Source organism: Hippocampus bargibanti, linkage group LG19 (assembly GCF_051943395.1).
Source record: "Hippocampus bargibanti isolate YZ-2025 linkage group LG19, ASM5194339v1, whole genome shotgun sequence".
NCBI classification, from domain to species: domain Eukaryota; kingdom Metazoa; phylum Chordata; class Actinopteri; order Syngnathiformes; family Syngnathidae; genus Hippocampus; species Hippocampus bargibanti.
In genome coordinates, this window is record NC_142752.1 from 5,826,501 (window position 1) to 5,852,023 (window position 25,523).

Consider the following 25,523-nt stretch of genomic DNA (forward strand, 5'->3'; position numbering starts at 1 on the left):
TTAAAAAGTATTAAAGAGAAGCTTTTAGTTATTTTAATGCGAAGACACCTTGGCCCAGGTGTTCCAAATGCAGCAGAAATTAATGGTGGGAGGAGAGCGGCCGCCCCCTAATCAGATTGGCTATTGAGGCTTGTTATGGGCTGAACCGACAGCTCTTGATTACGTCCCAATCCCGAAATTCATCAACTGTCGAATGGACAGCGAGTCAAATGCTGTGGATAAATCGGCTCATGGAAGTAAGCAAACAATTGGCTAATTGAAGGTGTATGTGGCGCAATTGCTATCGTCTGTGTGTATATTTTGCAGGATGATATGAAGAAGGAAACTCCACAAATGCAGAATCGAGTGGATCACAAATGAGTGTCATCAATCGAGCTAATTTGCCAACGCTTGTACACGCTCTTCAGGCACTCTCTCGCCCCTCCACAACTAAGGGTAACTTAATCAAGTTTATGAATAATATAATAAATTGACGCGCATACACATTATGAATTTCTGATTATGTTTTTGATATTTTTTCCTCTACAGTTGTGGATTTGCTAAAAAAGTAATGTAAGCAAAATAGAAAAAGGTGTATTGATTGATCTTTTTTAAAGCCGTTTTTAGGCGAAAAAAAACAACCATGTATAGTAAGGCGTCTTTAGCCCAAAAAAAACGACCATGTATAGTAAGGCGTTTTTAGCAAAAAAAAACGACCATGTATAGTAAGGCGTTTTTAGCCGAAAAAAAACGACCATGTATAGTAAGGCGTTTTTAGCCAAAAAAACGACCATGTATGGTAAGGCGTTTTTAGCTGAAAAAAAACGACCATGTATAGTAAGGCGTTTTTAGCAAAAAAAAAAAACACCATGTATAGTAAGGCGTTTTTATCCGAAAAAAAAAAGACCGTGTATAGGAAGGCGTTTTTAGCCGAAAAAAACGACCATGTATAGTAAGGCGTTTTTAGCAGAAAAAAACTACCTTGTATAGTAAGGCGTTTTTAGCCGAACAAAACGACCATGTATAGTAAGGCGTTTTTAGCCGAAAAAACCCACCATGTATAGTAAGGCCTTTAAAAAAAAACAAAAAAAAAACGATCATGTATAGTAAGGCGTTTTTAGCAGAAAAAAAAGACCATGTATAGTAAGGCGTTTTTAGCCGAAAAAAAACGACCATGTATAGTAAGGCGTTTTTAGCCGAAAAAAACGACCATGTATAGTAAGGGTTTTTTTGCCCAAAAAAATGACCATGTATAGTAAGGCGTTTTTAGCGTAAAAAAACGACCATGTATAGTAAGGCGTTTTTAGCCGAAAAAAATGACCATGTATAGTAAGGCGTTTTTAGCCGGAAAAAACGACCATGTATAGTAAGGCATTTTTAGCGGAAAAAAATGACCATGTATAGTAAGGCGTTTTTAGCGGAAAAAAACGACCATGTATAGTAAGGGTTTTTTTGCCAAAAAAAATGACGATGTATAGTAAGGCGTTTTTTGCGTAAAAAAACGACCATGTATAGTAAGGTGTTTTTAGCCGGAAAAAAAAGCGACCATGTATATAGTAAGGCGTTTTTAGCCGAAAAAAAAAGACCATGTATAGTAAGGCGTTTTTAGCCGAAAAAAAACGACCATGTATAGTAAGGCATTTTTAGCGGAAAAAATCGACCATGTATAGTAAGGCATTTTTAGCGGAAAAAAATGACCATGTATAGTACGGCGTTTTTAGCGGAAAAAAACGACCATGTATAGTAAGGGTTTTTTTGCCCAAAAAAATGACGATGTATAGTAAGGCGTTTTTAGTGTAAAAAAACGACCATGTATAGTAAGGCGTTTTTAGCCGAAAAAAATGACCATGTATAGTAAGGCGTTTTTAGCGTAAAAAAACGACCATGTATAGTAAGCTGTTTTTAGCCGAAAAAAAACCGACCATGTATAGTAAGCCGTTTTTAGCGGAAAAAAACGACCATGTATAGTAAGCCGTTTTTAGCGGAAAAAAACGACCATGTATAGTAAGTGGTTTTTTTGCAACAAAAAAAAAACGACGATCTATAGTAAGGCGTTTTTAGTGTAAAAAAACGACCATGTATAATAAGGCGTTTTTAGCCGAAAAAAAACGACCATGTATAGTAAGGCGTTTTTAGCCGAAAAAAACCGACCATGTATAGTAAGGCGTTTTTAGCCAAACAAACGACCATGTATAGTAAGGCGTTTTTAGCTGAAAAAAACGACCATGTATAGTAAGGCGTTTTTAGCAAAAAAAAAAACACCATGTACAGTAAGGCGTTTTTATCCGAAAAAAAAAGACCATGTATAGGAAGGCGTTTTTAGCCGAAAAAAACGACCATGTATAGTAAGGCGTTTTTAGCAGAAAAAAACTACCATGTATAGTAAGGCGTTTTTAGCCGAACAAAACGACCATGTATAGTAAGGCGTCTTTAGCCGAAAAAACCCACCATGTATAGTAAGGCCTTTAAAAAAAAAAAAAAAAAAAACGATCATGTATAGTAAGCCGTTTCTAGCAGAAAAAAACTACCATGTATAGTAAGGTGTTTTTAGCCGAAAAAAACGACCATGTATAGTAAGGCGTTTTTAGCCGAAAAAAAAGTCCATGTATAGTAAGGTGTTTTTAGCCGGAAAAAAAAACGACCATGTATATAGTTAGGCGTTTTTAGCCGAAAAAAAAGAACATGTATAGTAAGGCGTTTTTAGCCGAAAAAAAAACGACCATGTATAGTAAGGCGTTTTTAGCGGAAAAAATCGACCATGTATAGTAACGCATTTTTAGCGGAGAAAAATGACCATGTATAGTAAGGCGTTTTTAGCGGAAAAAAACGACCATGTATAGTAAGGGTTTTTTTGCCAAAAAAAATGACGATGTATAGTAAGGCGTTTTTAGCGTAAAAAAACGACCATGTATATTAAGGCGTTTTTAGCCGAAAAAAATGACCATGTATAGTAAGGCGTTTTTAGCCGAAAAAAAATGACCATGTATAGTAAGCCGTTTTTAGCGGAAAAAAAAACGACCATGTATAGTAAAAAAAAAACGACGATCTATAGTAAGGCGTTTTTAGTGTAAAAAAACGACCATGTATAATAAGGCGTTTTTAGCCGAAAAAAAATGACGATGTATAGTAAGGCGTTTTTAGCGTAAAAAAACGACCATGTATAGTAAGGCGTTTTTAGCCGAAAAAAATGACCATGTATAGTAAGGCGTTTTTAGCCGGAAAAAAACGACCATGTATAGTAAGGCGTTTTTAGCCGAAAAAAACGACCATGTATAGTAAGGCGCTTTTAGCGTAAAAAAACGACCATGTATAGTAAGCTGTTTTTAGCCGAAAAAAAACCGACCATGTATAGTAAGCCGTTTTTAGCGGAAAAAAACGACCAATAATAAAGCCGAAAAAAAACCGACCATGTATAGTAAGGCGTTTTTAGCGGAAAAAAAACGACCATGTATAGTAAGGCGTTTTTAGCCAAACAAACGACCATGTATAGTAAGGCGTTTTTAGCTGAAAAAAACGACCATGTATAGTAAGGCGTTTTTAGCAAAAAAAAAAACCCACCATGTACAGTAAGGCGTTTTTATCCGAAAAAAAAAGACCATGTATAGGAAGGCGTTTTTAGCCAAAAAAAACGACCATGTATAGTAAGGTGTTTTTAGCAGAAAAAAACTACCATGTATAGTAAGGCGTTTTTAGCCGAACAAAACGACCATGTATAGTAAGGCGTCTTTAGCCGAAAAAACCCACCATGTATAGTAAGGCCTTTAAAAAAAAACAAAAAAAAAAACGATCATGTATAGTAAGCCGTTTCTAGCAGAAAAAAACTACCATGTATAGTAAGGTGTTTTTAGCCGAAAAAAACGACCATGTATAGTAAGGCGTTTTTAGCCGAAAAAAAAAGTCCATGTATAGTAAGGTGTTTTTAGCCGGAAAAAAAAACGACCATGTATATAGTTAGGCGTTTTTAGCCGAAAAAAAAGAACATGTATAGTAAGGCGTTTTTAGCCGAAAAAAAAACGAACATGTATAGTAAGGCGTTTTTAGCGGAAAAAATCGACCATGTATAGTAAGGCATTTTTAGCGGAAAAAAATGACCATGTATAGTAAGGCGTTTTTAGCGTAAAAAAACGACCATGTATAGTAAGGAGTTTTTAGCCGAAAAAAATGACCATGTATAGTAAGGCGTTTTTAGCCGAAAAAAACGACCATGTATAGTAAGGCATTTTTAGCTGAAAAAACGACCATGTATAGTAAGGCGTTTTGAGCCAAAAAAAAACGACCATGTATAGTAAGGCGTTTTTAGCCGAAAAAAACGACCATGTATAGTAAGGCGTTTTTAGCGGAAAAAAACGACCATGTATAGTAAGCCGTTTTTAGCGGAAAAAAACGACCATGTATAGTAAGTGGTTTTTTGCAAAAAAAAAAAAAAAGACAATCTATAGTAAGGCGTTTTTAGTGTAAAAAAACGACCATGTATAATAAGGCGTTTTTAGCCGAAAAAAACGACCATGTATAGTAAGGCGTTTTTAGCCGAAAAAAAACGACCATGTATAGTAAGGCGTTTTTAGCCAAACAAACGACCATGTATAGTAAGGCGTTTTTAGCTGAAAAAAACGACCATGTATAGTAAGGCGTTTTTAGCAAAAAAAAAACCCACCATGTATAGTAAGGCGTTTTTATCCGAAAAAAAAGACCATGTATAGGAAGGCGTTTTTAGCCGAAAAAAAACGACCATGTATAGTAAGGCGTTTTTAGCAGAAAAAAACTACCATGTATAGTAAGGCGTTTTTAGCCGAACAAAACGACCATGTATAGTAAGGCGTTTTTAGCCGAAAAAACCCACCATGTATAGTAAGGCCTTTAAAAAAAACAAAAAAAAAAACGATCATGTATAGTAAGCCGTTTTTAGCAGAAAAAAACTACCATGTATAGTAAGGTGTTTTTAGCCGAAAAAAACGACCATGTATAGTAAGGCGTTTTTAGCCGAAAAAAAAAGTCCATGTATAGTAAGGTGTTTTTAGCCGGAAAAAAGACCGACCATGTATAGTAAGGCGTTTTTAGCCGAAAAAAAAACGACCATGTATAGTAAGGCGTTTTTAGCGGAAAAAATCGACCATGTATAGTAAGGCATTTTTAGCGGAAAAAAATGACCATGTATAGTAAGGCGTTTTTAGCGGAAAAAAACGACCATGTATAGTAAGGCGTTTTTAGCGGAAAAAAACGACCATGTATAGTAAGGGTTTTTTTGCCAAAAAAAATGACGATGTATAGTAAGGCGTTTTTAGCGTAAAAAAACGACCATGTATAGTAAGGCGTTTTTAGCCGAAAAAAAATGACCATGTATAGTAAGGCGTTTTTAGCCGAAAAAAACGACCATGTATAGTAAGGCGTTTTTAGCCGAAAAAAACGACCATGTATGGTAAGCCGTTTTTAACCGAAAAAAAACGACCATGTATAGTAAGGCGTTTTTAGCGAAAAAAAACGACCATGTATAGTAAGCTGTTTTTAGCCGAAAAAAAACCGACCATGTATAGTAAGCCGTTTTTAGCGGAAAAAAACGACCATGTATAGTAAGGTGTTTTTAGCGGAAAAAAACGACCATGTATAGTAAGGCGTTTTTAGCTGAAAAAAACCACCATGTATAGTAAGGCGTTTTTAGCAAAAAAAAACATGTATAGTAAGGCGTTTTTAGCTGAAAAAAACCACCATGTTTAGTAAGGCGTTTTTAGCCAAAAAAAAACATGTATAGCAAGGCGTTTTTAGCCAAAAAAACCCACCATATATAGTAAGGCGTTTTTAGCCGAAAAAAAACGACCATGTATAGTAAGGCGTTTTTAGCGGAAAAAAACCACCACCCAATGTCAAAGAGTGCACCACTACACTAACAGTGATTGCAAAAGTCAAAGGTCCTTGGTCATATTTGATACCAACAACTGAGGTTTCCCCGGAAAAAGTAAATAAGTGTTTAAAAGTGTGTCTTCATACAACAATTGGTGGGGTTTGATTCCACGCATCATGTACCCGACGCCAGAGATTTTTCAACAACTATATCTGTGACAATTAATGGCAGCACAGTGGTCATATATTTTTGTGTGAGCATAGTAAGTCGTTCATAGCCCCCAAAAGCCGACCATGTAAAGCCACATTGGGAGACCGTGTTTCTGCAATGTAAGAATGAGCAAGATCTGTCTGTGAGGGGTCCTCGGGTGCAGTGGGGGTCAAAGAAAGTCAAGCGACTGAACAACGAGGCTCATTTCGATCAGGTGTTCCAAATGCGGTGCCAAATGACCACACCTCCTAATCGGATTGGCTGCTGTTGCCTGGACAGATCGCTCTTGGCTCGGCTCCACCCACCCCAACAAACCCCCAGCCACACCCAACCTGGCAGTCTTCAGTTGGTGCAGTTGAAAGCAGATGTCATGGGGGATCGTCACTCCTCCTGGTGAACTACGCATCTCGATGCAGATATTGAGGGCTTCTTGAATCAAATGGATGGTGAGTCAAAGGCTGTGACAAGTCTGCTCCTGCCAGGTAACCAAACAATTAGCTAATTGAAGATGCATGTGGCGCAGCTGCCATTTTGTGGGTGTGTTTCGCAGGGCTGCCATGGGTGAGATGAAGAAAAGGAGCGGCTCCACAAATGCAGAATTGAGTGGAACACAGGTGAGTATACGTTGATGAGCTAACTTGTCCCAAATCTCATGTGCTTTTTACGTTTTTTTGACAAGGTCTCATCGCACAATGGTGCCCTCCCTCGTCAAGTCTTTGCCCATGATGAGTGGGCTCATTTGTCCTGTTTTTTTTTCCTCAATCAGGTGTTTCGTTTGGGCAGCTACAACATGGCTAGCTGTGCCATCGTCTTCAAGCCCAAGCTGCAAATCGCTGTAAGTAACAATTTCCGCCATTCCCAAATTTGTCTTCCAAATTTTGTTTGTTGCTCATTTGTAATGTTTTTTTTCTTCAATCGGGTGTTTCATTTGGGGAACTGCAACATCTCTGCTATCATCACGAGCAAGCTGTTGCGGTCTTGAGGCCATTGTGCCAATCGCTGTAAGTAACAATTTCCTCCATTCTCTAATTTATCGTCCAATTTTTGTTTGACGGAACACTGAAGGTTAATCTGTAATTCAAGTTGTCTTTTCCTCTTTCCACAGGCGAAGATCAACGTCAAGGGCCGGCTGCCGTGAGTATGTTTCGAACTCGGGTCCCCCAGGTACAAGTCTTGTGCTTGTACCACTGCACCAAAGGGGAGGGAGTGCCCTTTCCAGCGCCACTCCTATTTGACATCCTCGCGAAAACACTTAGTATATATTTTAAAGTGTTATAAGTTACTCGCTTCGCCCTTCCATTCGGGGCTTTTCAACATCCCAGATCCTGAACGATGTTCAGGACCACTCGTCAGTTCTTCCAACCGGCTTCTTGGCTCCGCCCTTCATTCTGGAACCGCCTCTGGGGGTGGAACCCACATGACAGCCATCTGAACAGGCATTTATTCTCGCACCGGGTGGGGATTCGAACCCACACCGCCTGCGCCCAACGCAGGAGAGTGTACCTCTACACTACCGGTGACTGTGTCCTGCTTAGCATTTTGGTCATATTTGATACCAACAACTGAGGTCTCCCAAGAAAATCTAACTAAGTCTTTTAATTGAATACATATAATGTCATTGAGCGGTTCGAACCCTCTTCGCCTGCGTCCAATGGAGGGGAGCGTACCTCTAGACTACCGAGGACCATGCATAGTACAGGTCCTTGGTTAGATTCAATACCAATAATTGAGGTTTCCAGGAAAAAGTAACTAAGTGTTTCGATTGAATGTATACAATGCCATAGAGCGGGTTTGGGTTCAAACCCACTTTGCCTGCAACCAACTTCGGTGAGCGGATCAATCCACGACCATTGATGGTGTACGGTCCATGGTCATATTTGATACCAACAATTAGTGTTTCCAGAGAAAAAGTTAGCATTTTAACTTCAATTTTTACAAAGACAGTCCGTGGTGTTTGAACCGCCTCCGGCTGCACCTTAAGTCAGTGAGTGTACCACTACGCTAGCAGTGACTGTGTTTTGCAAAGGTCCTTGGTCATATTTGATACCAACAACTGAGGTTTCCCAGGAAAAAGTGTCAAAGTACCTAAGTGCAGGACTGGCATGGGGGAGGGTTTGAACCTACTTTGTCTGCACTTAACATGGCTGAGTGGACCACTCCACTACCATTGGCTGTAAATTGTGCAGGTCCTTGGTCATATTTGATACAATTAAGGTTTTCCAGGAAAAAGTAACTAAGTGTTTTAATTGAATATATACAAAGAGTATGGGTGGGTTTGAACCCACATTGACTGCACCCAATGTCAAAGAGGGCACCACTACACTAACAGTGATTGCAAAAGTCAAAGGTCCTTGGTCATATTTGATACCAACAACTGAGGTTCCCCGGAAAAAGTAAATAAGTGTTTCAAGTCTAATTTATTGTATATATTAGTGCGATGAGTTTGAACCCACAATGCCTGCACCCAATGTTCATGGGTGTACCACTACACTAACAGTTAACATGAACGGCAGAGGTCCTTGGTCACATTTGATAGCAACTATTGTGGTTTCCCAGGACAAAGTATCTAAGTGTTTAAAAGTGTGTCTTCATACAACAATTGGTGGGGTTTGATTCCACGCATCATGTACCCGACGCCAGAGATTTTTCAACAACTATATCTGTGACAATTAATGGCAGCACAGTGGTCATATATTTTTGTGTGAGCATTGTAAGTCGTTCATAGCCCCCAAAAACCGACCATGTAAAGCCACATTGGGAGACTGTGTTTCTGCAATGTAAGAATGAGCAAGATCGGTCTGTGAGGGGTCCTCGGGTGCAGTGGGGGTCAAAGAAAGTCAAGCGACTGAACAACGAGGCTCATTTCGATCAGGTGTTCCAAATGCGGTGCCAAATGACCACACCTCCTAATCGGATTGGCTGCTGTTGCCTGGACAGATCGCTCTTGGCTCGGCTCCACCCACCCCAACAAACCCCCAGCCACACCCAACCTGGCAGTCTTCAGTTGGTGCAGTTGAAAGCAGATGTCATGGGGGATCGTCACTCCTCCTGGTGAACTACGCATCTTGATGCAGATATTGAGGGCTTCTTGATCAAATGGATGGTGAGTCAAAGGCTGTGACAAGTCTGCTCTTGCCATGTAACCAAACAATTAGCTAATTGAAGATGCATGTGGCGCAGCTGCCATTTTGTGGGTGTGTTTCGCAGGGCTGCCATGGGTGAGATGAAGAAAAGGAGCGGCTCCACAAATGCAGAATTGAGTGGAACACAGGTGAGTATACGTTGATGAGCTAACTTGTCCCAAATCTCGTGTGCTTTTTACGTTTTTTTGACCAGGTCTCATCGCACAATGGTGCCCTCCCTCGTCAAGTCTTTGCCCATGATGAGTGGGCTCATTTGTCCTGTTTTTTTTTCCTCAATCAGGTGTTTCGTTTGGGCAGCTACAACATGGCTAGCTGTGCCATCGTCTTCAAGCCCAAGCTGCAAATCGCTGTAAGTAACAATTTCCGCCATTCCCAAATTTGTCTTCCAAATTTTGTTTGTTGCTCATTTGTAATGTTTTTTTCTTCAATCGGGTGTTTCATTTGGGGAACTGCAACATCTCTGCTATCATCACGAGCAAGCTGTTGCGGTCTTGAGGCCATTGTGCCAATCGCTGTAAGTAACAATTTCCTCCATTCTCTAATTTATCGTCCAATTTTTGTTTGACGGAACACTGAAGATCAATCTGTAATTCAAGTTGTCCTTTCCTCTTTCCACAGGCGAAGATGAACGTCAAGGGCCGGCTGCCGTGAGTATGTTTCGAACTCGGGTCCCCCAGGTACAAGTCTTGTGCTTGTACCACTGCACCAAAGGGGAGGGAGTGCCCGTTCCAGCGCCACTCCTATTTGACATCCTCGCGAAAACACTTAGTATATATTTTAAAGTGTTATAAGTTACTCGCTTCGCCCTTCCATTCGGGGCTTTTCAACATCCCAGATCCTGAACGATGTTCAGGACCACTCGTCAGTTCTTCCAACCGGCTTCTTGGCTCCGCCCTTCATTCTGGAACCGCCTCTGGGGGTGGAACCCACATGACGGCCATCTGAACAGGCATTTATTCTCGCACCGGGTGGGGATTCGAACCCACACCGCCTGCGCCCAACGCAGGAGAGTGTACCTCTACACTACCGGTGACTGTGTCCTGCTTAGCATTTTGGTCATATTTGATACCAACAACTGAGGTCTCCCAAGAAAAACTAACTAAGTCTTTCAAGTTGAATTTTGACAATGTGTACGAGGGGAGGTTTGAACCCACTTCACCTGTATCAATTGTTAGTGAGTTTACCTCTACACTACATTTGACTGTGACTCACTTTGCGTTTTGTTCATATTTGATACGAACGGCTGAGGTTTGCAGAGAAAAAGAAACTAAGTGTTTTAAGTTGAATATTCACGACATCAATGAGTGAGGTTTGAACACAAATCCCATGGGCCTCAAGCGGTAAGTGAACCACCAGGCCACCAGCCACCACAAATGGTCGTGCTCCTTCATCATATTTCATATAAAGAACTGAGGTTTCCCAGGAAAAAGCACCTCCCTCCCAGTGACTACAAACGATAATACTCCTTGGTCTTCTTGGATACCAACAACTGATGTTTCCCAAGAAAAAGTAATTAAGTGTTTCAAGCTTAATTTTCACATCACTGAATGTGAGCAACATTTTATTCCTGTGATTGGTTTACAACTTCAGGGTGTCACCCACCTACTTGTCGAAGACAGCTTCGATAAGCTCCATGAACATTCTGATTTTCTGAAACAGAAAAGAGAGATGGGGCGTCTTTTCCCATATTTTTGCCATTTGAAAAACAAGACAGCTGCCAAGTATCGCGGTGACAACCCCACACAAAACTCCCCCTGCAGCAATCGTTGTGCGTAACACTAAACATTTTTAGAATCCTATTTCATTGCCCACCTAAGTTATACTACCTGCAACAATGTTCTCATTCTCCAAGAAGTTGCTTTTTTGTTTTTGTTTTGTTTTTAAAAACCAGGCATTTTACCACGCCGACACACATGCAACGCACACATCCGCCAGTGGGAAGCACTCGACTATTACTTTGAAGGGTCCAACCGGAATCATGACGACTTACTCTTTCATCTTGGCGTCCTCTTAGAGGAGGATGAGGAGGAAGAGCTTGGCGTTGTCGTGGATGATGTAAAGGACCCTCACCTTGCAGAAGGGGCTGCTCACCGTGTCCGCAGGCCTGCAGCGGTCGATCTCGCAGCACCAATGAGGCCGACAGCAAGGCGGAAAGCGGCCGCGGACGGCCACGAGCATGTACTGCTGCTGCTGGCAAGTGGCTTTGGCCTGGACGCGGTCGTCCGCGGTTGACCTCAGCCGGAGTCAGGGGGTCGCGGCCGGCGAGAAGTCGTCGTTTTATGGGGCCATCGTCGCCCTCCCCATGGGCGGCGTACGCGGCGATATCATGTCGGTTTTGGGTTTGGATTCCTGGTGGAGGAAGTCGCTCTATCTGACCGGAGGAGCGTTGCTGGCTGCCGCTGCCTATTTGCTCCACGAATTGCTCGTCATCAGGTAATAACGCTGGAGGTTCGTATGTAATTATTTAACATTGACAGGCCCCTTTTGCCCATTCTTGACGTTGAGTCATGCATTCCATAAACAACGAACCTCTCAATTTACAGAACGTAGACGCACTTTAGTGTATTACGTCGACGCCTGTAGTGCGTGACGTGTCCACAGGAGGACAGTATTGAACGGTTAGAGAGAGAGAAATATTGTATCAAAGACTTTGACAACTGTGCCTCGGTCGGTAAACTCCAGCAATTGTTTTATTTTATTTGATCTCTTGAAGCGATTTGATTGTCAGAGCCATTTACAAAGTATTTCTGCGTTCCAAAAAACGCCGAACCTCTCAATTTACAGAACGTAAACGCACTTTAGTGTATGAGCTCGACTCCTGAAGTGCGTGACGTGACCACAGGAGGGCAGTATTAGACGGTTAGAGAGAAATATCAAAAAGACTGTCACAACTGTGACTCGGTCGGTAAACTGCAGCAATTGTATTATTTTATTTGATCTCTTGAACCGATTTGATTGACAGAACCACAGTGACTAATTTTACTTACAATTTAATTGTGTTTTTTTGGTGTTTCCTTTTTTGGTCGGCCTAGAAAGGAAGAAGAGTTTGACTCTACGGATGCCATCATTCTGCATCAATTCTCCCGCCCCAAACGCGGAGCCCCGTCCTTGTCCCCCTTCTGCCTTAAGACGGAGACCTACCTCCGCATGGTGGACCTGCCCTACCAGGTAGCTTGTCTTCTGGGTGTCTCCGCAGACTGGTGATGTTTGAAGATGAAATTGTCTGTTGAAAGACAAACACAATTGGTAATGACAGTGGGAATGTGAGATTACAAGGGCTAATCTGTCCACTTTAGAGCGCCTCATTGTCACGGTGTATAAAAGCCCCCACGAGATTAACCGGTGGGATGCATTCAGTGAATATATTTTCATGACTTTCAATAGGAAACTTGTCAACAAGATTCTAGATTAACCCTATCATGGAAAGTTATTCATTCCCGAATTTGTTTAGGTTTTGGTTTTTCTTGGTGCTGGTCAGACCTCTGGCAATGTTTTTCCCTTCCACGACGGGGCAGCATTTGCCTTTTATCCATGTTAGCGTTTTGTTACAGCTTCAGCTGTTGTTAAAGCACTACATAAATCAATATGTATTGTATTATATTTTGTACAGCCACCCCCATTTTGAGCTCAGATAACTCCAAACCCATATAATTTAGGAATTAACTATTTTTTTCAGATGAAAGAAGAGAGCATAAGGATTTTTATGATGAATTGAATGCTTATATAGTCCTAAAATGCAATATTCTGTGGGCCCTGCAATTTGAGTGAAAATGACAATAACCCTGGCACTGGAGTGGACACATTTTTGCACAGCGTCTGGCAGTGAATGAGTTAAATGTTTGCAAAGCAAGGGTTGGGGGTAAAACTCACATTTTTTTATCTGCACGTGCAGAACTATTTCGACGGGAAGCTGTCACCTCAAGGCAAGATGCCCTGGATCGAGTACAACCACGAGCGTGCGTGCGGCTCCGACTTTATCATCGACTTCCTGGAGGAGAGGCTGGGCGTGAGCCTCAACAAGGGCTTGACGCCAGAGGAGATGGCCGTGTCCCGCGCTATCTCCAAAATGGTGGAGGAGCATTTCTACTGGTGGGTTGAGCTGTCGTCATGACAAGATTTCAATCATTTCAATTTGAGAAAATCAATTCAGCGCATGTTTCTAACAAAATGGGGTCATGTGACCTCCCGCCCTCGCCCGCAGGACCATCGCATACTGCCAGTGGGTGGACAACCTGGAGGAGACGCAGAAAATGCTATCCGTGAGCGGGCCGCTGAGCGAGACACTCAAGTGGATCCTGAGTCACGTGACGGGCGGCATCGTCCAGCGCGAGATGTACGGCCACGGGATGGGTCGCTTCTCCAAGGAACAAGTCTATGCCATGATGGAGAAGGACATGCGCACACTGGCCACCCTGCTAGGTGAACAGATTGAAAAATATATCATTGCAATTTCATTTTTTTAAGGTCCTGTTGCAATCCAGTTCATTAACCAAAACAATAAATTAACTCATTCACTGCTATTCCCGAATTTATTCAGCTATTAACTCTTTTTTCTGATGAAAGAAGTGAATCTAAGGTTTCTTACGCTGAATTGAATGTTTATGTAGTACTAAAATTCAATATTCTGAGGGTCCTGCAATTTGAGGGGAAAATGACAAAAACCCTGGCACTGGAGTGGACACATTTTTGAGTTAACTCATTCACTGCCATTTTTGCAACATTTTGAGTTGTTTTTGTTTTATTATTGAAACTTAACTCATTCACTGCCAGACGTGCAAAAATGTGTCCACTCCAGTGCCAGGGTTTTTGTCATTTTCCCCTCAAATTGCAGGACCCACACAAGTTTTAGGACTACATGAACATTCAATCCAGCATAAGAAACATTTTTTGTCATCAGAAGAAAAGTAGTTAACTCCTAAATTATACGGGTCTGGAGTTATATGAGCTTGAAATGAGGGCGGCTGTCCAAATAACAGTCCAATACTATAATAATAATATTATTTTAAATAAATATTTAAAATTTAATATTTAAATATTAATAATATTTATATAGCGCTTTAACAAGGTGATGCTGGAACAAAGTGCTAAGATGTAAAAAAAAAAGAAATACTACCCCCTTGTGGAAGGGAAAATATTGCCGGAGGAAAGGACCAGCGCTTTTTCGGCACCCAAACAAGAATAAACAAAACCCGAACAAATTTGGGAATGGCGCTTTACGTCATATTTTCAATTCCCGAATAAATTGGGGAATGGCAGTGAATGAGTTAAGATGGATGACAAACATTACTGCCCTATTTAAGTGAAAATAAGAACTAAAACCTGGTGGTCCATGTTCACATCGTATTCTTCCCCGTGTCCCAGGCAATAAGAAGTACCTGATGGGCTCCAAGATATCAACAATAGATGCCACGGTGTTCGGCCACCTGGCCCTTGCCATGTGGACTTTACCCGGAACGCGACCTGAGCAACTCATCAAAGGTGAGCTTGGCCAATGTCTCATCACCACATCCTGAAAGAAAAAAAAAAACGCATTATTATTATTATTTTAAAGGTGAGCTGATCAACTTAGCCATGTACTGCGAGCGAATTCGCCGCCGCTTCTGGCCCGAGTGGTTTGTGGATTTCGACGACTTTAGCTACGACGACGAGTCCAAGAGCTACGCACCCACCTCCAAGCTCCCCGACCTGGGCCTTTATTCTTGCACGGAAAGCTTCCAGGGTGACACGGGCTCACCTTCCGCCTGCAGCGCGGGCACACCGCCCATGTCGCCCGGTAGCGACCCGACGGGTATTTCTCTGTATGACTCGGATATGGATACGGAGTGCTCTGAAATGGAGCCGCTCAAGTGTTGACCCAAGTTGGGAAATTGGTCAAATTTGAGAAACATAATGTGCGCTACATCCGCTTGTGTGTGTTAAATCACACGACTTTTAATTTCCATTCCCGTATTTAAAGAAAATCTTTTTGACTGTGCAAAAACTTCAAAAAAAAAAAAAAAACACACACAATTAACAGTTTTGGACCATAAACGCATTTTTAAAAATTGGTAAAAATGTTGATCAATATTTTCCGAAATGTTTTATTTTGATTCAACATAAAGATGCTAATTGCTAAATGTCACATTTTGGTCATCCGCTCTGAATGCGGACTGATTAGCTTTGTGTTGAATCAAAATAAAATATTTACTTTGACATTGGAAAATAGTGGTCAGAATTTTGGGGGCAGATCAAATCAATAATTGGAGCAAAAATAGTTTTTATGCTTCTGCATCATCAATTTGAAACATGTTTTTGAATAAAGGGATGGAAATTGTTTTTTTAATTTTTTTGAATCTGATTAATTGCCATGAGATAGACAACAGTTCGTTTGCAAATAGAATTGTCAAGTCATGTCACATTTAAGTCATTTTTTTAAAAATGTTGTGGATACTTTTGCAGTCAAAATGTCCCCTTAAACTGGTCCCCTCACGTCAAGCCCCTTTAAGTAAACCCCCCCTATTCCCCCGAAAAGATCTGTAACAAGGAGCAGTTGAAAGTTATGAGTATGATGAGTTGATAATCGTCCTGTGATCCTAAAACATAAAACATATTTCAAAATGGCTCTCTGAATTTAGAAATGAAAGGGCATCAGTCCACTTTTTAATATTTTGACTTATGTGCCATCTTAATTCACGTTTGGCCTTGTGTGGGAAAAGTTATTTTTTATGATTATATTTTATTTTGGCAGTTAAGTATGACTATTATTGTAAATACTTAAAAAAAAATACTGTATTTTTTTTATTTCATATTGTTACTCAGTTGTTTGATTTGGTCAACTTGTCAATATATTTTGTTGATTTATGTCTTCTTAAAGCAAACAGATCACATGTACTGCTGGTCATAAATGAAATTGCAAATGTCAAAGCACCATTCGTCCCCTGTCTACAAAGTCCATTTTTTTGTGAGATGGGATATAGGAAGCAGGGGGGAATTTTTACCTGGACCCTTTTGTGCTTGTAGATTATAGAAGCCATATGATATCATCGTCTATTGTGTGAGCATTATGTCATTTCATTGACTGTATACATACACACGATGGTATACCGTGTGAGTATTTGTTCCATTTTCTCAATATCCAATTTAAGGCCATGTACATGTCCTCACTCATTACATTATTCAGAGCACTTGTGTATCATTTGCAACATTCCCCTCACAGTGCTCGTGTCATTTTTGACCTTAAAATGGATATCAACGACATGAAATAAATCCTCATATGGTTTACCATAAACTCATACATGTGGTGTGAACAAAATAACATAATCTAACATGATAAATGTGCATAGAGATAATGATTAAATATATGTGATATTTTACTTGGATTATTTTGGTGGTTGGTTGGGAGGGACGGTGGTTGAATCGTGTCTTCAATTAAATTCCTGGGCGCTCTGAGCCTACAATGCACACACCAGAGGAAGATGCAGAAAAAGATATTACAGTTGATATTATAGTATATGCCCCCCAGTATACCACACATCCATCCTAACAATTGTATGAAATTAAGAGAGAACATCTGAAGAAAAGGCTGGTCATTGGCATAACTGTAAATTACTCCATTTTCTTTTATCCATCGAGGAGATTTTGTTGTACTAAATCTAGAAAACTACATTTTCAAGAAAATAGACGAGTTGGAAGAGGAGTAAAAAGCTATTTTCATAAAACAGCAAAACCCTTCACTAAATCGCCATGATGGGGGTGAGGTTTAATTTGGATCGTTCTTACAACACACTTCTTAGACCACATTGGCTCATGAGGTGATACCAGAGCAAATGGGGCAATCAAGTCAGTCGTAGGCCCCATAATCAGGCAGGACAATAGAAGCAATCAGTCAGGACAATATAAGTAATCAGTGTAGCCTCAGGGAATAGTCCTCTGCTCCCCCCAACCTGAGAGCAGGGACCTATCATAGCAGTCTGGCACCGCCACGTCTGGACAGTAGGGATATATATAGGGCCAAAACTACCAGCAAATTTTAGCTCGCTGACAAAGCCTCTTGGATAAGATGCGAAATGTCCGACACCTTCAAAGAAGTACAGATGACGGCTGAAGAAACCTTCTCATCGATTTTCTCCAATTGTCTTCCAAGATTCAAAAATGGACTATTTTCACATACCATAATTATAAGTTATGCGTTCGAACAAAATAAAGAGAGAAAATTCCAACATGAGACCTGAAGTTGGCTTACTTTAAAATGATTCCAATGTACAGTAAATATACAGTGTGATTAAAACAAAAAACATCCATTTGAAAATATTCCATCATTGATGGATTTCTCTTCATTCATTGACGTCAAAAAGGTTGATTTGGCACATCCTGGCTCAGACTACACAATAAAAGATTTAGATTTGGTTTCATTAAATTAAAAATGAAAATGATGAATTTCGAAACACTTTTCGTCCTCGTGTACCGCAACTTGCCACAAGACGGCACTGTTGGCCTGCTAATGTTAAATCAATGACGTCATGCTCAAGGAACAACAAAGTGAGTCAAACCACAGCGGAAAATACGTCACAAACAACAAGCTGCGCAACAAAAACACATTCGATCGAAAATTAATGATTTCTTCAATTAAGCGATAGATTATTTCGATCAGATGTTAATTGTGTAGTTATTGCCGTTGTCATTTAAAATACACGTTTTTTTCCCAGACAAACTAATTACATGGGACTGATTTCGTCTGAAACCTGTACATTTAAAATCGTCTGAAAGTGACTTGTTTGTAAGATTTTCTTTTTTATATTAAAAACCAATGAAATACTGTACATATTTTACTGTTACAAAATGGATTGAAAGTCAGTTGTGGCCTCGAAGGGCACGCAGACACCAACATTAAAAAAAGTAACGGTTTCAAACAAGTTAATAAGCACCCGCAGAATGAAATACCATAGAAAATAAATTAAATGACCCAAAAAAAGTAGAAATTGTGCAATTTTCGATTTGTTTCTTTTCCACCCCCCTTGTCACAGATTTCAGGTCGATGTGTGTTTTGTTTTGGTTTTGTATTCGTTCCATCCCACAAGGCAGAAATTCAAATTCAGCTTTGAGGCAATATCAAGATTCACCCTGGAGGGTGGGTGGGGGTGTGGGTATCCCTACGATAATACCACTATAATTTTTTTAAAATGCTGGGAAAATCGGGTCATACATTCAGAAAGCTTCGTTGTACGTAAAAAAAAATGAAAAGAGCAACGAATGTCCTTAAGCTGCGTCGTCTGAGTTTCCACATTTGATGCAGGAGAATTCAAACCAACACGCCCCCCCCCAAAAAAAAAAAAAACGTGTCATTATCAGATAATCTTATGTAAATCACAGTCCATAAATAACACGTGTTGCTACCGTGTTGGCACAGACTGACAAGTATTCAAAACGAAATTTTTATACACACACCAAATAAAAACAAATCTTTTTTTAAAAATGAATGAGGTACATCCCACAAAGAGTCTGGGTGAAAGTATGAGTCATACAGCTGGTACATGTTTTTTAACGTGATTTTAAATTATTATTGTGGGACGTGAGTTGTTGAAATAAATGTCCTCCATCTTCATAGGAGAGGAAGGCATAAACGGGGTGAATTGCTTTTAAAGATTCTCACAAGTGTTTTCTCACGAGTTTTTTTTTCTTTAAAAAAGTACATAAACATCAAAACAATTGCACACACCAAAAAAATCTTCAAGGTATTATTATTATTATTAGTATTATCGTTTTTTAATTTACCTTAATTTTCATGGTTCTTACAGAATTGCCAAATTGCTGCAATACTGTTTTAATGTCGTTTTTTTTAAATAAACATGTATCACAGCAAAAAACAGTTTGTTATGTTTAAGCAATTGTTTATGGAAAAGGAATACAAAATAACCGTATTTAAATACGGTAGCTTTATATGCCAGTCAAGTCATCATCATAATATTAAGAATGATGTTGTTGTTGGCTTGTGACCAATGAGCAGGTGTAATATTTATATTCCCCGGCAAACCAAAATGAATCTTTAAATAAGAGCATCAATATACAATAATAATAATAATAATAATAATAATAATAATAATAATAATAATAACACTGTTGTTGCTGGCTTGTAAATGTGAGCTAAAAAGCAGGCAGCTGTTCCAACCCCTGTTGCTTTTGTTCCACGCAAAGATGGCGTTTATTTACCCACTTTTACTCACTGCGGTTCATCCAACCCACGCGAGAGCAACCCCCACCCTTACACCCCCTGACACGTCCACAAAACATTGCCTTTTTTCTGTTGTGTGTGTGTGTGTGTGTGTGTGTGTGTCACAGTGACGCACAAAAGGCGTTTTTGCTTGGCTCCTACGGCAGCATGAAGCACGTCCCGCAATAATAATGAAAAAGAAGGAGGATAAATCCCATAATAGTCGCTGCAAATTCCGCAGCGGGATGGGGAAGGAGAATCCGTCAACATGTGCCTGCATTGTAAATCCAGCTCGCAATGTTATTTTTTTTGGGGGGAGGGGGAGGAAAGCGCAAGGGAGGGGGTAATAGGGGGGTGGGGGTCGGATGTCACTGCACCGGGGTCTGTCCTCCGTGGTGCGGGGGGCTATCCCCATACATGTCCTCGCCTCCCTGCAAGGCCCCTCCGGCGGGCGTCATCCGCTTCTCCTTCTGCCTTCTGTTACAGAACCAAACCCGGACAACCTCCTTCTCCAGCTGCAAGCTGTCCGCCAGCGAGTTGATCTCAGCCGCGCCGGGTTTGGGGCACTTGAGGAAGTGGCTCTCCAGAGCCCCTTTGACCCCGACCTCAATGGAGGTCCGTTTTTTCCTCTTGCGACCCTGAGCTGCGATCTTGTCCAGGCTGGTGGGGCTACCCGAGGTCGAGTCGGCCTCCTCCAGCCACTTGTTCAACAGCGGTTTGAGCTTGCACATATTTTTGAAGCTCAACTGCAGCGCCTCGAACCTGCAGATGGTGGTCTGCGAGAAGACGTTGCCATAGAGGGTCCCAAGGGCCAATCCCACGTCGGCTTGAGTGAAGCCGAGTTTTATGCGCCGCTGCTTGAACTGCTTGGCGAATTGCTCCAGCTCGTCCGAGGTCGGCGTGTCCTCGTCCGAGTGGTCCTGATGCTGCGACTGCTGCGGCGGCGTGGGCCCGCCTCCGTGGTCGCTCAGGTGCGGGCTGTGGCTATGCTGCTCGTCGTCCCGACCCAGCGGGTGATGCGCGTGCACGTGCCGGTGCGGGTGGTGGTGCATGCCGCCTTGCTGCTCGCCGCCGGACATTAATCCGTAGCCGGATTGGGAGTAGAGCAAACCCGGACCCTCAGACGTCGCCATGGCGGCGCTGCCGGCGCGCCACGCTCTTGCGTCGTGATGCGCGGGGTGGGGGTGTCGCTGTCGCGCGTCGCCGCCGGAGTCGCGTAACTCCTCGCGGTCGCCGTCGTGCAGCACCGGCTTCACGTCCTGATCCCCGAGCGGGCTGGGAGGCCACGGGGCGCCGGCGTCCCCGTGGTGAGACAGCGCGGCGATCCACTGGTGCGCGTGGCTGAGCGGGTGCGCGCCGTAGTCGCTCTGAAGCAGGGCGTGCGCGTCCCTGTACTGCTGCTGCTGCTGCTGCTGCTGCATGGTTTCAGACTCTGAATGCTGCTGCTGCTGCGTCTGCGGAGGGCTGCCGGGGCTGCTGAGGACGCTGAAGTGGTTGGATGTGGCGGTCGCCATCATGGCCCGAGTGGGGAGCGGGATGGGGGGGACAGAAGGAGGCTACCTTTGACGGGAAAGCGGTGCGCGCCACGGGGCAGCCAGGCGTCTCTCTCCAGCATCTCCGGGGCGCCGTGCCAAAGGGACGCCAGGCAGAGGCGCGCACCTGTGGTCCGCCTCGCTCTGCTCTTTATTGGCCGAGAGTGGGCTGACACATGTGGTTACCCCTGACAGCACCCCGCTCATTGGTCACGGGAGATTGTGCACAAGCCCTCCCCACCCCTCCCCTCGGCCCCACAATAGTACGAGCGGTCCCGCGGCGTGCCGGAGCTCACTACGGAGGAGTGTAAACACACAGCAAGGCTCACTCTCATTCATGCGTCAGTGCTGGGATTGATCACCTGTCAGTCAATTGGGGACAACTTTCACAAGCACCATTTTTGTTTCACTCATACCTCCTTTTCCCCTATATACAAGAACTTTTTTTTTATGCGTGTGCGGAATTGTCGCGGCTTGGAATCGACGCAGATTTACGTGCGTGGTCCATTAGATGTGAGACAATCTCTTTTCGTCAATGGATGCTACAGCTTTGTGTTTGCTTTCAACATTTATTCCGGGTTGAGTCAACGCTGGCACGTGTGGCTGCCACTGCTCACCCACAGAAAAACTTATCCTGTGACTATGAAGTGACCTTGAGAGTTTTGAAAGGTGCTTAGAAATGAAATGTATTATTATTCTTTAGCTTGTAGTAGACGTGCACATTCCACCATGATGTCCCTGATCCACTGCTGAAAAGGATGCTTTGATCCTCTCCTCTTTTATCTAGAACTGCTTCATGTCACAAAGAGGGTACAGCAAGTGCTGAAGAACTAATGACGCTCTGTTTCTTTGTGTTGTCATATTATTTGTTATTTTGTTTTGTTTTTTTACTTCAAGATGGCGCCGCGATAGTGGCTGCCTTTCTTTATTTTTCTATTTCTTTCTTTCCTTCCTTTCCTCTTCCTTTCATAACTTCATTCATATTATACTATATATTATTGAAGTGGATCCAAGATTGAGCCTTGAGGAACACCACCAGTTTTCCAGAGGCAATAATGACATTCAGGTAGAATACCTTAAAATGTGTGTAGAAAGCCATGTGAAACATCACCGGTTTCATACTGTCAGGGCATGTAAATGTGAACTTTATGTTGAGTATAATCCCATCTGAATTTCTGTACATATTTCTTGAATTTTATGATGGAATTCCATAAATATTGTTTAGAAGTTTCCATACACTCCAACTACCTGAAATCAACCCGCACACCAGTACACAAATGCCAACTTTCAACCTAATCTGATGGGTTAAAATAATTAACCCAACCTTGGACAAATGTAATCCAATCTATTTAAAATCCACAGCTACCCAGCAGATGTCTGTGGAAACCAAACCACTAATTTTGTTTAGGGAAAAAGTGAATATGGACACCGACTAGGTTCAACATAAGTGCAAAGTGAATTAAAGTTGAGTGAAATTGAACATTTTTGCACTGTTGCAGTCCCGAAAGGAATATTTGGGATATTTAGCAAGCATTGAAGCCATCAAGAGACTTCCAGCTGGCCACGCTGTCCAGAGAGAGGAGCTGCGTGCTTCCAAAGGCCTTTTGCCCCGTTGCCATGGCGAGGGCACTGAATGGAACAACAACGCCCACGTCACAGCTGCAATCGCTCTTCTTCTTTTTCTTCTTTATGCCGCCTGCCAAAAGGGCCCATTGGGGGCCGTGCCGCTCAGGACAAATAATGGCGGGGAGGCGAGGGAGGGAGAGTGTTTGGTGAGGACAGCGAGGGGTTAAATAGAATGGAGACCCCTCAGCCCACGGTGCCCTCCTCCACCTGCTTGTTGGCTAAACTTTGCAATGGAGACATGCTGTTGTCTCACTCAACCCACTGTGGCGGGGGAGGGGAGGAGGAGGGGTGGCAGGATTCACGGGTGGGGGCTGCTGGGATGTCAGGATTTGTTTTGGAATAACAGCTAACATAACTTTGTTTATCGTTTGGGTTTATGTAAAAAAATACAGAATGAGGGAAATCTGTAAAGCAACCATCTTGATTTGTTTTAACAATTACTATGCATACAATACCGGATTGAATGAAAGCAAATGTTAAATATTTATAATAATTTTAAAACATTCTCATTTTAAAAATATGTTATCTCTGTATCAAAATTCTCGGCCAAACCAGTTTTTTGAGATACTGTACAGAACCTTTCGTCGACATTAAGGGTTTTGCCATGGAGGAAACTTGTCAAGCTGTACGGAGCCTGTTGTGTTATGCATTGTAAAATAAATAAATAATAATAATAATAATAATGTAATTTATAAGCGCCTTTCAAAACTCTCAAGGTCACATTCCAGTCACAGGATAAGTTTTTTTTGTGGGTAAAAATCAAAAATGTACTTTTTAAAACAAAGTTACATTTAATTAACATCTATGGGCGCAGTAGTTACCTCTTCCACAGATTTACGCATAAAATGCAGAGCATGGTTGTCACTCTTAAGTTCGCATCTGGAGAATTTTTGGGGAAATAATGACTATGTTCTGAAAGCGGTTGATTAATTTCCAAACAGATCAATTAACGCACCGATTAATCAAGTGTTTTTTTTTGGGACACTTTATCTGAGAACTAACCTCAACTCCGGTGAAATCTTTTATATCTCATTCACTGCCAAACAATGTGCAAAAATATGTCCACTGCAGTGCCAGGGGTTTTGTCATTTTCACTCAAATTGCAGGAGCCACAAAATATTGAGTTTTAGGACTACATTAACATTCAATGCAGCGTAAGAAATCATAGACTGTCTTCTTTCATCAGAAAAAAAGTGAATTCCTAAATTATATGGGTCTGAAATCTGGAGTTACCTGAGCTTTAAATGGGGGCGGCTGTAAAAAATACAATGTGATACATACATATTGGTTTATATAGCGCTTTAACAACAGCTGAACAAAGTGCTAAAATGGGGTAACAAAGTGAACAAAGGGAAATGCTGCCCCCTGGTGGAAGATAAAAAACACTGCCAGAGGTCTGGCCAAGCGCTTTATCGGCACCCAAAGAGGAATGGCGCTCTACGTCATATTTTCAATTCCCGATTAAATTCGCGAATGGCAGTGAATGAGACTTTGAGAACACATCTGAGAAAACCTAAATTGTGGCAGCCAAAGCTAAACATGAAAGCAATAAAAAAGGTTAAATGTACCCCCCCTACCCCTCAAGGACAAAATAATAAATACGGTATTTAACCTTCAAGTGTTCATATTACGTCGGCTACACGCGTCAACAGCAATAAAACTTTTGCAAAATGAGGACTAACACGGCTAGGGCTAATTAATAAACGTGTTCAATCAAATCGAGGCGAAGACGCATGGCCAGAACGGAATTATGGGGGATCAAAAGAACACTGTTTTACGATTAGAGCGTAATTCCCAGAATCACCAAATGTGTCGCCGGGGGCTCTTGCGGGGGGCCGTGCAGCCGAGAGGGGAAAAACATATTAGCCTAATAATCTAATATGCAAACTACTGGCTGTCCAATTAGGGGACTTAATAACGCATAAACGATGCGAATCCCGCTTCTTAGGCGCCAAAGAGGTCGCCGTTAATTCGAGTCAAAGGACTAGCTGTGCTGTCAAAACACGACACGCTTTTCGTGTGCGCTTGCACATGCACGCACAATCACATACACACGAATCGTCTTGGCCTGTTGTTACAAGTCCAAGAGCAGCTTAATGATGGAGAATCTAAGCGTTAAATTAACACTAATTAAACGGCCCCAATCACCGAGAAGATTCAATTTCTGCACAGGACTAATGGCCCTAAGTGTCCCCAAACTGTTTGTTGGACATCTATGATTAAATGCACCCATGAATAGAAAAAAAATGCAAATTCGACTAAAAAGATACACGTGTTTTATTTCCGAGACTCTTCTCACAGGGGAGGTTGTGTTGAATATTCATTTGGATCTCAGATTGCAAAAAAAGCACCATTTTGGGAGCTTGTGGGTCAATTTCCCCTTTGTGTGTGTGTGTGCGTGCGTGTGTTGTGTGTGTGTGTGTGTGTGGGGGGGGGGGGGGGTGTATGTGTGACCGGGTGGCTCATGGTCCTCCCCCTGGTGGGAAACACAAATGCTGGGTGAACTGGAGCAAGGAGTGTGTTTGTTTGTGTGTGTGTGTGTGTGTGTGTGTGTGTGTGTGTGTGTGTGTGTGTGTGTGTGTGTGTGTGTGTGTGTGTGTGTGTGTGTGTGTCTATTTTGGTGAGGACCACCATGAATTGATAACATATGTAGTGAGGACATTTTTGACTGTGTGTGTGTATGTGTGTGATGGAGAGTTTGTATGGCTATTTTTGTGAGGAGGACAATGATTTTTTAACAGACATAGTGAGGACATTTTTGACTGTGTGTATGTGTGTCTGTGTGTGTGAAGACCACTATGCATTTTTAACATACGTAGTGAGGACATTTTTTGACAGTGTGTGTGCGTGTAGGTGTCTGTGTGTGTGTAATAGAGAGTTTGTATGGCTATTTGTCTGAGGACCACTATAAATGTTTAACATACATACATACTGAGGATATGTTTTACTGTGTGTGTGTTTGTGTGTGTGCATGTGTGTGCATGTGCGTGTCGGGCAACAGAGTTGAGGAG

General features: G+C 41.9%; 2 protein-coding genes and 1 long non-coding RNA gene across 5 annotated transcripts in view; 1 reads left to right on the forward strand and 2 right to left on the reverse strand.

The window, feature by feature from the left end:
- Positions 1-8,652: 8,652 nt before the first annotated feature.
- faxca (failed axon connections homolog, metaxin like GST domain containing a) lies at positions 8,653-16,549 on the forward strand. Of its 2 annotated transcripts, XM_089021944.1 has the most exons (11): positions 8,653-9,128; positions 9,233-9,296; positions 9,449-9,517; positions 9,649-9,682; positions 9,787-9,815; positions 11,060-11,601; positions 12,201-12,336; positions 13,061-13,257; positions 13,370-13,587; positions 14,530-14,646; positions 14,720-16,549. In XM_089021944.1, the coding sequence occupies exons 6-11, from the start codon at positions 11,345-11,347 to the stop codon at positions 15,019-15,021; spliced, it is 1,227 nt and encodes a 408-aa protein (XP_088878070.1). In that variant the 5' UTR covers positions 8,653-9,128; positions 9,233-9,296; positions 9,449-9,517; positions 9,649-9,682; positions 9,787-9,815; positions 11,060-11,344; the 3' UTR covers positions 15,022-16,549. The 2 variants fall into 2 exon arrangements, with proteins under 2 accessions (XP_088878070.1, XP_088878069.1); XM_089021943.1 differs by lacking the exons at positions 8,653-9,128; positions 9,233-9,296; positions 9,449-9,517; positions 9,649-9,682; positions 9,787-9,815 and having other exon boundaries at positions 10,729-11,601.
- LOC148883741 (uncharacterized) overlaps positions 12,299-25,523 on the reverse strand; it is a 28,135-nt gene continuing 14,910 nt past the window's right edge. The window contains exons 2-4 of one of the 2 annotated variants that reach the window (XR_016118454.1): positions 16,522-16,598; positions 14,544-14,677; positions 12,299-12,391 (exon numbers count right to left, since the gene is read on the reverse strand). This is a non-coding gene — a long non-coding RNA (uncharacterized LOC148883741). Of the gene's footprint in view, positions 12,392-13,473; positions 13,584-14,543; positions 14,678-16,521; positions 16,599-25,523 lie in introns of those variants that run through there. The other variant, XR_016118453.1, reaches the window with a different exon arrangement.
- pou3f2a (POU class 3 homeobox 2a) lies at positions 18,486-22,556 on the reverse strand. Its single transcript, XM_089022591.1, has one exon. It carries the CDS (start codon positions 20,869-20,871, stop codon positions 19,723-19,725), a length of 1,149 nt encoding a protein of 382 aa, XP_088878717.1. The 5' UTR covers positions 20,872-22,556; the 3' UTR covers positions 18,486-19,722.

Excerpts from the sequence above, each read along its gene's own strand:
- pou3f2a (XM_089022591.1), bottom strand. The coding sequence starts at position 20,871 with ATGATGGCGACCGCCACATCCAACCACTTCAGCGTCCTCAGCAGCCCC.
- faxca (XM_089021944.1), top strand. The coding sequence starts at position 11,345 with ATGTACTGCTGCTGCTGGCAAGTGGCTTTGGCCTGGACGCGGTCGTCC. Across the intron at positions 13,588-14,529 it reads CACACTGGCCACCCTGCTAG|GCAATAAGAAGTACCTGATG; the intron begins GTGAACAGATTG and ends CCCGTGTCCCAG. Across the intron at positions 14,647-14,719 it reads ACCTGAGCAACTCATCAAAG|GTGAGCTGATCAACTTAGCC; the intron begins GTGAGCTTGGCC and ends ATTATTTTAAAG.